This window comes from Hibiscus syriacus, unplaced genomic scaffold (genome assembly GCF_006381635.1).
Source record: "Hibiscus syriacus cultivar Baekdansim isolate YM2019G1 unplaced genomic scaffold, ASM638163v2 tig00110569_pilon, whole genome shotgun sequence".
In the NCBI taxonomy this organism is placed as follows: domain Eukaryota; kingdom Viridiplantae; phylum Streptophyta; class Magnoliopsida; order Malvales; family Malvaceae; genus Hibiscus; species Hibiscus syriacus.
This window is the reverse complement of record NW_024062784.1, coordinates 394,209-408,695: the sequence shown is the minus strand read 5'-3', so window position 1 is coordinate 408,695 and position 14,487 is coordinate 394,209. Positions and strand designations below refer to the sequence as shown.

Genomic DNA, 14,487 nt, shown 5'->3' with positions numbered 1-14,487 from the left:
GGTGACCGAAAGTGTTCGCGAAAAGAAGATGGCAAGTTTCAGATTCCCATGATTGTGGCAACTTTTGGGCCTTTAAGTTCGGCCCATTTTTTCCTAATTCTGCGGTAAAATTAGCCCACTGGGCTAATCATTTAACCCTATACAACACCAGATATTTTATTTTGATAATTACGGTATTTGTTACAATAACTTGTAGGAGTGTTTATTTTCACCGAAGTTCGATTAATTCGATCAACTACTGAACTAGTTCGGTCGAGGAATAATTAATATTTTCAATATTCAGTTAACATTTATTTCAGTTCGTAATCGATTAATTAACCGAAATAACCAAAATTATTAAATATTAAATATATTATATATATATTATATACAGATTTTAAGCACAAACTTATTTAGAATTAAGATACAATTATTTTTTAGCCACACTAGACTCATTAAATTATTAATACATAATTAAATTTTAAACCAAATAAAAATAATTCTATTATATTCAAATTAATCTAATTTAAAAAATTATAAAAAATTTGGTTAATTCGGATAACCGACCGGAATAATCAAACTTTATTTGATTCGATTAATATTTAAAAAAAAATCAGTTTGGTCGATGATTGAATTAACTAATTAAACACCCCTAGTGACTTGGGACTAGACACGTGGGTATGATAAATTCTAATAAAATATTTTTTTGATTGTAACTCGTCACTCTAATGTGACAAAATTCTAATAAAAATTATATTTTTTAAATTTGTCACTCCGGCGTGATAAATTTGAATAATAGAACCCACATAATGAGTTTACTACACACTCTAACATTTATCATAAATCTCAAATTGATTTGGAAATTGATCTAATGAGTCAATTCTTTTTCGGCCGACCTATTGGATTAATTTTACCTAATTTTACTTATAGTATTCACTTTATATATGAGTTATATTATAAATTCGTTAGTTCTAATATAAATGAAAATTTTATTACAAAATTTGAGTAAGATGAGACAAAATTAAGAATGGTGAAATTATATGAATTTAATAAGTTTTAATAGATCTTATAAAGTTAGGGATTTGTAAATTTAGATTTCATTCGAGTTTAAGCTTATAATAAAATTAAGAATTTAAAAAGTCATTTTATAACTACTTAAAAACGTAATGACTATTTTATAATATTCTAGATAAGTTTGAGTACACTTTTTCCTATTAGGTAAAACTATGTAAATTGAAGTTGAATTGAAGAAACAAATGTTATATAACGAAGGAGAGTGTTGTTACTTAAGAAGTATTGAGTTTGAGTAATTGTTTTTATATTATTGATGGTTAAAAATTATAAACATATAGTATTTTATAATTACTTAAATTATTTGAATAAAAGTATAATAATAAAATTACCCTTAACATTTGCACAAATGGTCATTTTGTCTCCTATACTTTTATTTTTGGAGCATTTTAGCCCATAATGTTTCATTTTGAAACAAAATATATCCTGATCGGATGAAACTTGTTAGTTGACTAACTGTTAATGATTCATACAAACGTGACAAGTACATGTGTGATGTCACCTTAACAAAAAAAACATTTTAGAACAAACTATAATTATGATTAAACACATGGACCTACCAAATCAATAGTGAGTATTGATCGTTAATCAACTAACAATTATCATTCACCCAAGGGTCATTTTGCTCTAAACTAAAATGCTGGAAGCTAAAATACTCCCAAAAAAAATAGGATAAAGAGTAAAATGACCATATGTGCAAACATCAGGATAATTTAATTAGCCTTAAGGGTCACATTTGCCCTTGTAATAAAGTCAATTTATCATTTTCTCTCCTATCGTATTTTCGCATCAATTTAACCATCGAAGTTGCTCAATTGCATAATTATATACATTTCTCTTAACTTAAAACCCTAAATCATAAGCCCTAAATTAGTATAAGGTTTAGGGTTTTAGGGTTATGATCTAGGGGTTATATTTTATAAATTAGGGTTTTAAGTTAGAGTTGTGGTATAGAATGATGTAATCGACCAACTTCAAGAGTAAAAAACGATGCGAAAATGTATACCTACGAAAGTAATAAATTGAGTTTAAGGTTTAATTATTATTCCTTAAATGCTCTAAACTTTATTACATCATGACCCAATCACCCAAATATAGAAGTTTTGGTGGATAGAAGGAGTCTCAAATAGAAGTCATTTAGTAGTTGAACTACTCCATGAACAAAACCAGTAATCAGCTCAACTTCCAGCCAACCATACACCAAAGTTCCTCATCCATAGTTATTTCAGATGAATAAATAATTGTGTGTATATATACTCTAAAAGCCCCACACCACCGTATAGCCAATACACATTTCACTTCCTCAAAATCAAACCTTCATTTAACATCTCTAACTCAACCTTGGTAATGGCCACCACCAAGGAAGTCGACCAGCGAACCGGAGCGGAGATCGTCTACGGAGCCGAAGACTGCTACCGCCACTCCTTGGAGCTCCTGCAAGAACTGGGGTTCCCTAAAGGCGTGCTTCCGTTGAAAGACCTCGTAGAATGTGGACGGGTTAGGGAAACCGGGTTCATCTGGATGAAACAGAAGGCGCCGTACGAGCATTTCTTCGCCGGCACGAATACTAAGGTGAGCTACGCGGCGGAGGTTACCGCTTACGTAGAGAAGTTCAGGATGAAGAAGATGACCGGGGTTAAGAGCAAACAGGTTTTCATATGGGTGCCGATAACCGAGATGAGCATCGACGATGCTACCGGCGACAAGATGTACTTCAAAACTCCGATGGGGATCGGGAAATCGTTTCCGGTGACGGCGTTCATGACGGAGGAGGAGGAGAAGAAGTATTTGGAGGACAAGAAAGCAATGAGTGAAAAATATTGATGTTATTACTGCAATTTTTCTAATGTTTTCTTCGAGAAGGTGCATTGGTCCCATGGGACCAAACTATGATATCTTTAGTTTTGTTTGTTTTCTTTATTATTAATTATTTAAAAAAGCTTTTATCTATCGCAATTAAATAGTTTATATTTTTGCTACATGCCATTTTATTAAAAATTTAGAAAATATCTTTTAAATAATAATTTTTTTTAAATATTTTGATTATTAATAATTATAATATAATTAATTGATTATTTATTATATTTCAGACTCATCTTTATAATTAAAAAAATTGGTTAAATGTCAATTTACTCATTGTATTCTAAATTTGTCGTTAAATATATATATTTAAATAATAAAGTCGTAGCTAAAAATAGAAAACTTATCGAAAAAGGAAATAGAAAGCTCTAAATATTAATTTTATATTTGTATGAAGCATATATAAAATAATACAGACTTCTACCTCTGGCCTTGTCTAGGGTGGGTTGAATATTCACTTCCTTCTCTTTCAACAGACCAATATGGCCAAACTCGCTTTGGGCTCCACAATCACCACATCCCTTTCCCTCCACAGATATCACCCAGTCACCGCCTGCCACGTCGCTACTCCCTCCACCACAACCAGCGGCATGGTATCATCCCCCGATCACCACCCTTCCCTGGAGGTCATAGGCGGAGCTCGCGACCGCTTCCTCCCAGCTCTCCACTCCACCCTCCGCCAACCCTACCAACCTTTCCCCCTCGTCGGTTGGAACCGATACGTCGAGACCATCTTCGCCTCCTTCCGCAACGTCCCCGACGTCAGGTTACGCCGAGAATGCCTCCGTGTCGAAGACGGCGGCACCGTCGCGCTCGACTGGGTCTCCGGTGACCAGTACAGCCTCCCTCCCGATGCCCCGATCCTCATTGTGCTGGTATAACATGAAATGCTATCATCATCTTTGAAAATAAACACTACTAGTTAGTTAATCATCTTATCCAAGACACTTGGAATTTTACTTTCACTTGTTTTTTTCTTTGAAATTTGCAGCCGGGTTTGACCGGAGGAAGCCAGGATTCATATCCACGACATATGATAACTAAAGCAAGAAGCAAAGGGTGGCGCGCCGTGGTTTTCAATAGCCGAGGTTGTGGCGAGAGTCCAGTCACCACTCCTCAAGTAGTTATTACCCTTTTATTCTCCTCTATTTCGGCGATTCGCGTTCTGTTAATAATAATTGTATATATATACACCTGTGCGTCTGTAGTTCTATTCAGCTTCCTCTGTTGGAGACATGCGTGAAGTAGTGGCACATGTTGGCTCTAGATACCCAGAAGCTAATTTGTATGTTGTTAGTTGGTCTCTTGGTGCTAACATTCTTGTTCGATATCTTGGTGATGTAAGATCGCAACATAAAGGCCTATATATATTGCTTTAGATCGTTTCATTTGATGTCATTGGTTGAAATGTGTTTCTTCGTCGTCAAATGCTTACCTTTTCCTTCCTATTGGAAGTAGCTCCAACCAGAGTAAAATTTAGTTGGTCTCTAGTGTGAATGCATGTGTTCGATAAGGAATGTTCAACTTTTTTTTCTTGGTTTTGGAGATCCCTTGGAGGAGCTTATCCTATATTCATACCTCATAACGTGTCGGACACTATGCTTAAGAGTAGGAACATAGGTGACAGATTAAAGTTAGTTAACCAGAGTAAAATTTGGTAACGATATTCATACTCGAGTGTGAGTGCATGTGTTCGATACAGAATGTTCAACTTTTTCTGGGTTTCTTTTCATGGTTTTGGGGAGTCCTTGAAGGATCAGATCCTACGTTCATATCCTCATAATGTATCGGACATGATACTTAAGAGTATGAACATAGGTGACAGATGAAAGTCAGTGTACCCCTGTCTTTGTATGTTAGAGTTGACGCTAAAATATGGCTTGAATAGTTGTTTTTAATCTGATTTTGCTACTGGCCTACTCTATGTTCGTTGCTTTGGAGTATGAAAATTGTGTACTTCTTCGATCCCATTCTGCTCTCTCTTCTTCATCTTCATTTGTTCCTTTGGTTGCACTCCACTTGCAGGAATCTCATGCTTGCCCTCTTCCCGGTGCTGTCTCGTTGTGTAATCCTTTCAATTTGGTCGATGCTTTCGAGGAATTCACCAAGGGATTTAACCGTGTTTACGACCAAGCTCTTGCTAGATCCATCCGTGAAATATTCAAGAAGTAATTCTCCATAAGCCACTTTTATCAACTCGACATTCCAGTTTCCTCATCATCACTTGAATCCTTTGTGTTCCATATTTGTTAATTTAAGTATTTAAATTAATATTTTTGTATACCACACCTCTAATATTTAATAGGCTTAAACATATAAAAATTGTCTAACTTATTCCCTTTTTACAATATAGTGTCACCCTTTTATTCGTTTCATTTTGGTGTCTAATGTTTTATTTTGTTATTCAAAATGGATTCAGCCATAACGGGTCATTAAGTTTGGCCTTAACCCATTAAAAATGTCAATTGACATATTTTTAGGGTAAAATATATAAATAATCCCCAAACTTTTAGGGTATTTCAGTTTGATCACCCTGTTAAACTCCTCTTCTTCTTTTTCTATCGTCGTTTCCCAAAGATCGTTGTGGGTGGCCCTTTGAAACTCCGTCGAAAACCTTAAAACCAATCGTTGATATTCTTTACACTTTCGACCACCGTAGGTCGTATTGTTGCCACCAACGTGATCGTCATCCACCAGCGACCAAAACCCAACCACCCTCGCACCGTGAATCGTTGTCGTTTGTCGTGGAGAACGATTTAAAGCTTCGTCAGAAAACACTAAACCATTGTCGTTGCTTTCACGATTTTTGCGCCAATCCCAAGCTTCGTTCTCCTCACTGCCACCCGGTTCCCTGCTTTGTTCCGACCAAAACCCAACCAATATCATTCCCTCCCGTCGTCGTTTCCTCCATTCGCTGTCGGGGTAAGCTCTGGTTACTTTATATTTAATTTTTGAGGTGATCAAAATGCAACACCCTAAAAATTTGGGGATTATTTATACATTTTACCCTAAAAAATATTAGCTGGCATTTTTAATGGGTTAACAGCCAAACTTAACGGCTCGTTATGGCTTGACCCATTTTGAGTAACGGAATGAAACGTTAAGCACCAAACTGAAACAAAAAAAAACGTTATGCACTAAACTAGAAAAAAGAGCATAGGTTGGACCTTTTGTATATTTAATCCTATAACTTGATATGTGAATACAATTAACTAAGCAACTCAGATGGCTTAATCAAACATGGTGAATTCACTGCTTTTTTTTTCTCTTTTATAAATTAACTTCTTGTTGATTTCTCCCAAATTTCCTCGAGTTCGTTGGCGAATTCCCTTTGTCGACCGACAACGATCGTAATGTGATCTTTGTTTTCGACGACCTTAACTCGAGCACGAGGGATTCTCCTCTTAACATTATAGCTACATTCGAGTGGGATAACCTCGTCGTCCTTGCCGTGGAACACATTGACGTCGCAGTTTAGCCGGTCACGGACGACATCCAAGTAGCGGTCGAGCTTGCCGGCGGTGCCAAAAATAATGTTGTGTAGAGTATGCCAGGAGGCGATATGGTTGTGTCGGATGAACCCTTCGAGCAAGTAGGTCCTCATCCTGGCAACAAAAGAAACAACATTAATAGATAGTTGTAATAAAAGTTGCATTGAAAGTCGAGAGAGATGATAGATGCTGATTCAGTGGCATAAGTTAATGAGTTTTTTATGAGTAGAGAAGGGGATGCCAGAAACCCTAATAAATGAAATGCACCCAATTCGCTTCTTGCATTAAACATCTATCTCCATCAATTGTGATTTTATTCATAATTATATTTTACTCAATAGATTAAAAATAAATTTGATTCGATCATAAATAAGTAGATGTTGAGTTTAAATTTTTATGTATGTAGAAAATTCATATAAGAATATTCATCCACTAAAATCATGTGTATAATACATGTCGATCCAAATGAATCATAACAAAACCCTAAAATCCGGAGAGAAAAAAATGAAATGGACCATTTTGAACAGTGCCCAAAGTAAAGTACAAGGCTGAAATGAACTAATCTACCAAACTTCCTTTGGATGGTGAGATTTACTTTGTGGCCAATGCTCCACCACTTGTAGGGTAGCTGTGCTGGGATAAATGGGGTTAGGTGGGTAAAATTTATGAATGGTCGTGAAATTTTTCATGTTTTGGTTGAAGCAACAGAACTTCAATTAAGTGTTCAGTGGAAATTATAACTTACTTGTTTCTGGTGACGAGTTTAAAGAGAAAATCCCACAACCGGTGATTCTTGCATAAAACCAACGAAACCGTTCGGGCGATGTGCTCGTAGCGTCCGCCAACAGACGCGCAAAACGCCATCGGTGGCCACACCCGTCGTGGCGCTACTCGTCGCATAACATATTGAGTCGCCGGTTCACCTTTCGGCACTTGATAATACGGCTGCCATTGCACATTCATAGACATTAAACGGGCTGCAAATGGTAAAAGCTTAATGAATGGATACAGGAATTTACTTTACCGGTGCAAGTAAGGTGAGGGACTTGACGGATCCCGGGTGTTTAACGGCGATAGCGAGGGCTAAAATGCAGCCTAACGAATGTGCCACGATGTGGAAAGACTCGACATTGTAAGCTTTGAGCACGGATTTTTCGATCATTTCGACATGTTCTCGTAAGGTGTAAAGCGAATCGTTCGGCTTCGGGCTTCGAGCGAAACCGAGTAAATCGACCGCTAAGAACCGGTAAGTTGATTTAGCTTTTCTCGAAAAGTTGGGGAACAAAGTTTCACTCCAAAATGCTGATGATGAGACGAAGCCATGGATGAATAACACATCTTCCTTTGCCTTATCTGACATGATCACAAATGAGAGATTAATAGCGATATAATGACAATCAAAGTTAATTCAGAGTAATATTTTATTGAATAAAAGGTTTATAGGTCTAGAGGTCTCCTCGACTCTCGACCTGTGAACCTGTAACGCTCTCTGTAGAGCCGAGTACCTTTGGGGCTCTCGGTTTTAACATAGAGGGCGCCTTTAGTAGAATAGGTCCAAGAATTGCAGAAATGGCAATCACAGTCGGACCAACGAGTAATGGGGTACAAATGCTGCCCGATCATCCTTCCTTGAAGCATTTTAACAATGGTGGAGTTGACGGTGATCGTCGATCTCATCGTTCCTTTCTTGATCTTGTCGTTTGATTGTACAAAATCTGCTTCGAACTTGAGCTTCTTGAGCTCGTTAACGGTGAGCTTCGAGATTTCGGCGACAAACGAAGGCCGTGAATAAAGGGTGTCCGAAATTTCCTCCAACTGCAACCTGCTTGAACTGAGACAAACAACCTCGGACCCTTTCTCCCCTCCCTCCGACACGATGATCTTGCCGGCGCCGCAACCAGGCTTCTTCCATTCAGATTCAATGCAGAAATCAAGGACAGTGTAAGCAAAACATAGAACTAAATCAACAAGGTCGAGGAAACAAAAGACAACGAAGCTAACAGCTACGTTCAAAACCGCTCTAGTTTTAAACATTACATCCATTTCAGACAACCCCATCGGAGACCACAAGAGATCAAGAGAGAGAGAGAGAGAGACAAAAAAGGACAATCAACAATGTGGAAGGTAAGGATTTGGGTTTTTTTCCAGAGACATAAACTATGATCTCATGCCTCTTTACACAAGCTGTCTGAAAACTGGTGGACGCTGTTTTAGTCAATCCACCATGATCGACATTTTCTCGATCTTTAAACCCAGGAAGCTTTGAGTGATGAAAATGGAAGAGTGAGATAGAAAGAGTCAAAGAAGCACACAAACAAGTGCGGGATCAATGAATTCATGGATTGATGTAACATGGTCTTGTAGGCCAGAGATTAAAAACAAGGTAGTTGGTGGTTGAACCTCCACCTCGAAAGAAACAATTCTTACAAAACTCTTCTCTTTTTTTCGTCCTGTATAAACCCTAATTTTAATCTTCCTTCACATACCTTATCGTTGGGGTTTAAGGTTACTAAATATTCTGTTGACATCTCAATTCTAATTTAAGACAATATTAATCCATTGTTAGAGATTTAATCAATATCCAATAGTAATTCTTTACTTACTGTGCTCATTTATTGATAATAAATAATATCTCACTAATTAACTGATTATTTAGTATAACGTAATTCTCAATATATGAATTTACGCGGTTGTTGTTAGAAATCAAACTTGATTTCTAATGACAAATATGCGTGTGCAACAAAACGTGGCAAATGGAGATGGATTCATAAGTAAATTCCATGTAACAAAGCAATGTGAAAATGCTATGGAATTAGTTGGCATCTATACAACACTTGAAAATTGAAGAATATTGTAGAAACAATCACATGGAAAATAAGGCATCAAGCAAAGTTTTACCACGGCAAGCAATTAAGGCGACAGCTTGGTAAATAATACGTGGTGGCAGCAGGTATAATGCTTCGTAATTAAGCATTCATATGTAGCAGTAGCCAAGAGTTTTAGCAAAATAAGGAAGTATAAGGCGGCAAGTTGGAGGTAAAGTTAGTCGGCTAATCATGATTATATATATGAGTGTTTTGTAGCTTAGGTATGTATGAAATGAGTATGTAAGTGAGTGAAAAAAATTGAGAGAAAGTAAGAGAGCTTATCAAAGCTTGAGTTTGTGGAGTTTGTAAACTAGCCGCAGCTAGTGTTGTCATATTGGGGTAACGTCGTTGTAACGTATTTTGCTTTGTATCAATAATAGTTCGAGCTATATAAATTATCAAGAGTCTACTTATGCTTCCAACAGTTGTTCTCCCGGTTCTAGGGTTTTATCTTGGTTAATTCGGATTGATATGAGTCGTACACCTGACTTTGATGATTAAGTCTCTTAGCGAGAATTTTCTACATACACAATGACTCGAACCCGAAATATTGCTTAAGTGATATCAAGTTACTTACCACTTGAACCAACTCATTGATTATTTATTGATCTATCTCAAGATGATTCTTTCATATTGACAACTAATGATAGCCACCCAAATATATTATATTTGAATTATAATAAAGACAATTATCAATACATTGTCATATTCTATAACCATATTAATATTAAGGGATAGGATCATACTACACAATATAAAACTCTTTGAGTTTTACGCAGATTTAGAATCGTTAGATGAGTTAAAACAGATGGATGAGATTAAAAGTAGGAAATGCGAATATATTTACTAGGAAAAATGAGTAAATCTCAACCATCTATTTTTACTCATACAATAGTCTTAAATTTATGTAAAACTAAAACATTTTACATTGTGTAAATGTATCCCAACCTTATTAATAATGTTTATCCTTCATTATCGATATATGTTTATTTTACATAAAATTTGATCACAAATGACTAATGAAGTTGATTCCCATAATAGTAAGGTAAAAAAACAAGAAAAAAAATAGGATTTTTTAAATTTAGGAATTAATATTTGATTTAATTATTATTTAAAATAAGATTATAAAAATAATATAATTAATATTTTATTTTAAGTAATTTACGTTTAGATTTTTAATTAATTTATAATTATACGTGGAATACTTTATGATTTTAAAGTTTTATAAATTAAAAATTAATGATGCTCATCGTTAATGGTGTTCATCAATACTTTCGAACGTTATAGAATTTTTCTAAAGAACAAAATTATAAAAGAAAGGGTTATAATTATATTTGTATTTAACCTTAGAGATAAAGGGAATTTTATTAAGAAACAATAAATAAGTAGAATTTACATCATACTTTAGGGAGGTAAAATGTACTTTTCCCAAATATAAATATAATATCAAGTAGATTCTAGAGATCCAAGCATTAATGTTAATAAGGGTTGTCCGATGACAGGATACGCTTGCTTTGGTACTTCTTTCCCTCTGTCTTTGGAACCCGTCAAGCTTGAAGTAAATATCAAAATCCTTTATATATAGATGGCTTAATACTCAAATAAGTGCTCAAATTATACCAATTTTTCTAAAAAGGTACCTAAACTATTTTTTTACTCATCTCGGTGCCTAACGTTACAAACGTTACCACTTTAGGTGTCCGACCTATCAAAGATATTAATTTCTCTCGTTAAGCGACACTTGTCATAATTTGGTAATTTTAAAAAATTTATTTAAAATTATATATATTTAAAAATAAAACATTTTGAAATAACCCAAAAATATTAAAAACCTTCATTTCAACCCCTAAACCCACGTCGTTTGTCGCCATTTTTCGTCGATGAAGCTCTACCCGACCTCACCTGTCCCGGCGACCAAAACCCCTATGAATTTGTGACTATGGGTGTATTTGGTTCGATTTTCACTAAAATATAAATTGAACCGACCTTTGTTGATTTTTGAAAATGAGAATCGAAATCGAAATGTACTGATATAAAAATCAGGGTTTTTAGTTCAGTTTGGGTCAGCGGTTTTTTATTGTTGTCTGGTTTTAAAACTCAACCTCCAAAAAAATTTAAAACTTAAATCAAGAGAAAAAATATAAATATAAATTTATTAAAAATATTATTATTTTTAATATTTTATTTATTTTAATTTATCTTATAATAAATTCGAAATGAATATATTTTGGATACTTATTTCCTTTTATAATATGGTTTAATTCGGTTCACCATATGAAAAAACCGAATTCGAATTAGATATTTATTTTCTAAATCGAACCGAAACCAAACCGCAAATAGAAAAACACGAACCAAACCGAACAAAATAGTCCAATTCGGATCGATTTTTTTATTTTCTTGGTTTCGTTGCTCAGCCCTAATCGTGATTGATCGACAATCGATTAAAGACGAATCAATATTTTATACCCCATGAATCTTAGGTAGAGAATCGCAATCCCACGCGATTCCGAGACTAATCGACGGCAACTACGGCGACATATAACTTGGAGGAGAGCAAAGACTACGTCGGTGACTGTGGTTGTGGCCGAAAAGGGTGGCGACAGTGAATTAAGGTTAGGATTTGGGATTTTGAGACTTTTTTATAATTTAAGATAAATTAATATTTTTTTATAAATAAATATAATAATATTTTTAATATTTTAAAAAATAAATTTCAAAATCACCATATTGTGACACGTGTCACTTAATACGATAAATTAACATCATTGACAGCCCATACACCTAAAATAATAACATGTATAACATTAGGCACCGAGAAGAGTCATAAAATAGTTTATACACATATTTAATAAAAACGATATAGTTTAAACACTTATTTTAATATTAACCCTACATAAATATACATAAATATATAAATATATATATATATATATTAATTTGTTTGAGACTAGATGAATTAATTAAACTTAACTATTAATATTAAAGTTTTTAAGTTGAGGATAACTTACTTTTCAGTAAAAACTATTTATTTTTTACGATTAATCTCAATAATATATTTTTATTCGTCTAATAAATTTTTAAAAAAAATTATATTTAGGAAATATTAAAGTGTGTATCATTAGACAGAACGACAACCTCGTTGAATATCATATAAATTGCGAATTTAGATGAATAATCATTATCTAACTGTGTACCGAGGCTTCACCTTATTTAAGCAAGAGTACTGGAAATATAAATAGGAAACATTGAAGAAAGCTTCAGAAGCCATTAATGGTGGCCAGGTGTTGGGTCCAAAAAGGATCAGAAGGAGAAGAAAATGGTGGCACTTGAAATTAATTTCACTCTTCTCTGAGCTGTTTTCATTTATCCTTGAAAATGATGTTTCAAACAACTCACCACACGGTTCGTAAACGAATTGAATGAATACGAATGAGAGTATTTTTATATTTATTCATTTAACTATGATTGAATAAATGAATGACTTGAACAATAATTTTTTTGTTCGTTTATAAAGAAATGTAACTTGTTCGTGTTCACTCGTTTAAATGATAAACGAATGAACATAAACAAACGTAAACGAACATGAAAGAATGAACATAAAATTAATTAGGTTTGTATTTGAGAAAAGTTTTAAAAAAAATAATTTTATGATTTATATTTTCTTTAATTGATTTGAGTACTTTTTATCGGGGTTTAAAATTAATTGATTTTTAAAATATTAATGGGGTTACGATTAAAATTTATTAGGTTTTAATATTTCAAACGTATCTCAAGATCGGGTTGAACATAAGCGAATGGATTACTGAACGTTCACAAACATAAATGAACGAACGAGTCATTTGTTTGTGTTCATTCCTTTAATTAAACGAACATAAAATCTTATTCATATTCATTATTATAACAAATAGACAAATATAAACGAACTTACATCAAATTATTCACAAACAATTCGCTAAAAAGTTAAGTTCGCTTACGTGCCTCTCCAAGGCTACTACTAATCTCTTTATCGTTTGCAAAACAGCTGGTTGATGGGGTTGAAAGCATTTCGCAAGCTTTATTGCAAACTACACTAATCCCTCCCTATCGACCTGCTCACTAATTGAACTTCTTTTATACTTCTATTTAATGCTTCCTACACTGTTATTAATGGCTTCTTTCTAAGAAGATGATGGCTACAAGAGTTCAACCAGGATTAAATTACGGTAATAAACACTCTTTTTCGTCCCACAAATTTTTTTATATTTTAAAATTATTCCATTTAAAATACATTATTAAAAAACCAACAAATAACAACACTTACCTTATTAAAAAAAAGTTAGTGGTGGAGCCACAGTTTGGTCAGGGTGGGCACGTGCTCACCCTAAAATCCGATTTTTTTTAATTAGTTACTTATTTTACTGATGATGTCCACCTTAAAGTCTGAACTTTTTGCGATTAGTTACTTATTTACGGATAATATCGACCCTGAAATTTTATTTATACTCACCTCATTTAAAATTTTTATGTTGTTAATATATATGACACCCTGAAAATATTTCAGGATCTGCCACTAAATTTTAAAGTAGAGAGATCTATATAAAATAATTTTGTTTTACTATAATAACCTAGGTTTCAAGATCTAACCTAGATGATATCACTTACCATTTTTTTATTAATCTAAAATAAATACAATATAATATATGTTAAAATGTAATGTTTAACCATTTGATATTAAACGTTCATATCAGCAGCGGATTTAAAAATATTGTTTAAGATCGGCACACATATATTACCATCATAAAATTTTAAATGTGATAAGTACAAATAATATTTTAGGGTGAATATCGTCCGTAAAATAAGTAACTAATCAAAAAAAACTCAGATTTTAAAATAAATATGAAAATTTTTAAAATAGACACCATCAATAAAATAAATAATTTATTAAAAAAATCAGATTTTTGACTTCAACAAGTCGTAACTCCGGTACTAATTCACATCTCTATCATTCATGAGTCATTAAACCCGAGAACTAGAGTAGCGGCTAACCAAATCCGTGTTTGGAGCTAGGAAAATGTCGTAGGTAGGCATGCATGCAACAAACTAGAAGTCAACCTAGTGTTTTTTCACCGACACGAATAAAGTTGAAAGAGAGAGAGTCAAACAGAAACACTCTGATAATCGATTTCCACAACCAACTCATCAATGGACCATCCTTCTTTCCCCCCCCCCCCTATTAGCCA

At 34.0% G+C, this 14,487-nt stretch overlaps 3 protein-coding genes across 3 annotated transcripts; 2 read left to right on the top strand and 1 right to left on the bottom strand.

Annotated features, from left to right (window-relative positions):
• Positions 1–2,316: 2,316 nt before the first annotated feature.
• On the top strand, positions 2,317–2,912 carry LOC120132532. The gene has a single exon (XM_039149273.1). It carries the CDS (start codon positions 2,398–2,400, stop codon positions 2,872–2,874), a length of 477 nt encoding a protein of 158 aa, XP_039005204.1. The 5' UTR covers positions 2,317–2,397; the 3' UTR covers positions 2,875–2,912.
• A 429-nt stretch (positions 2,913–3,341) lies between these two features.
• On the top strand, positions 3,342–5,108 carry LOC120132531 (embryogenesis-associated protein EMB8-like). Its single transcript, XM_039149272.1, has 4 exons — positions 3,342–3,785; positions 3,902–4,030; positions 4,119–4,250; positions 4,936–5,108. The coding sequence occupies exons 1-4, from the start codon at positions 3,393–3,395 to the stop codon at positions 5,080–5,082; spliced, it is 801 nt and encodes a 266-aa protein (XP_039005203.1). The 5' UTR covers positions 3,342–3,392; the 3' UTR covers positions 5,083–5,108.
• Positions 5,109–6,163: 1,055 nt separating this feature from the next.
• Positions 6,164–8,459, bottom strand: LOC120132618 (probable lysophospholipase BODYGUARD 1). Its single transcript, XM_039149351.1, has 4 exons — positions 7,907–8,459; positions 7,426–7,754; positions 7,147–7,346; positions 6,164–6,515 (listed from the first exon to the last, which is right to left on the bottom strand). The coding sequence occupies exons 1-4, from the start codon at positions 8,457–8,459 to the stop codon at positions 6,188–6,190; spliced, it is 1,410 nt and encodes a 469-aa protein (XP_039005282.1). The 3' UTR covers positions 6,164–6,187.
• Between the last annotated feature and the right edge of the window lie 6,028 nt (positions 8,460–14,487).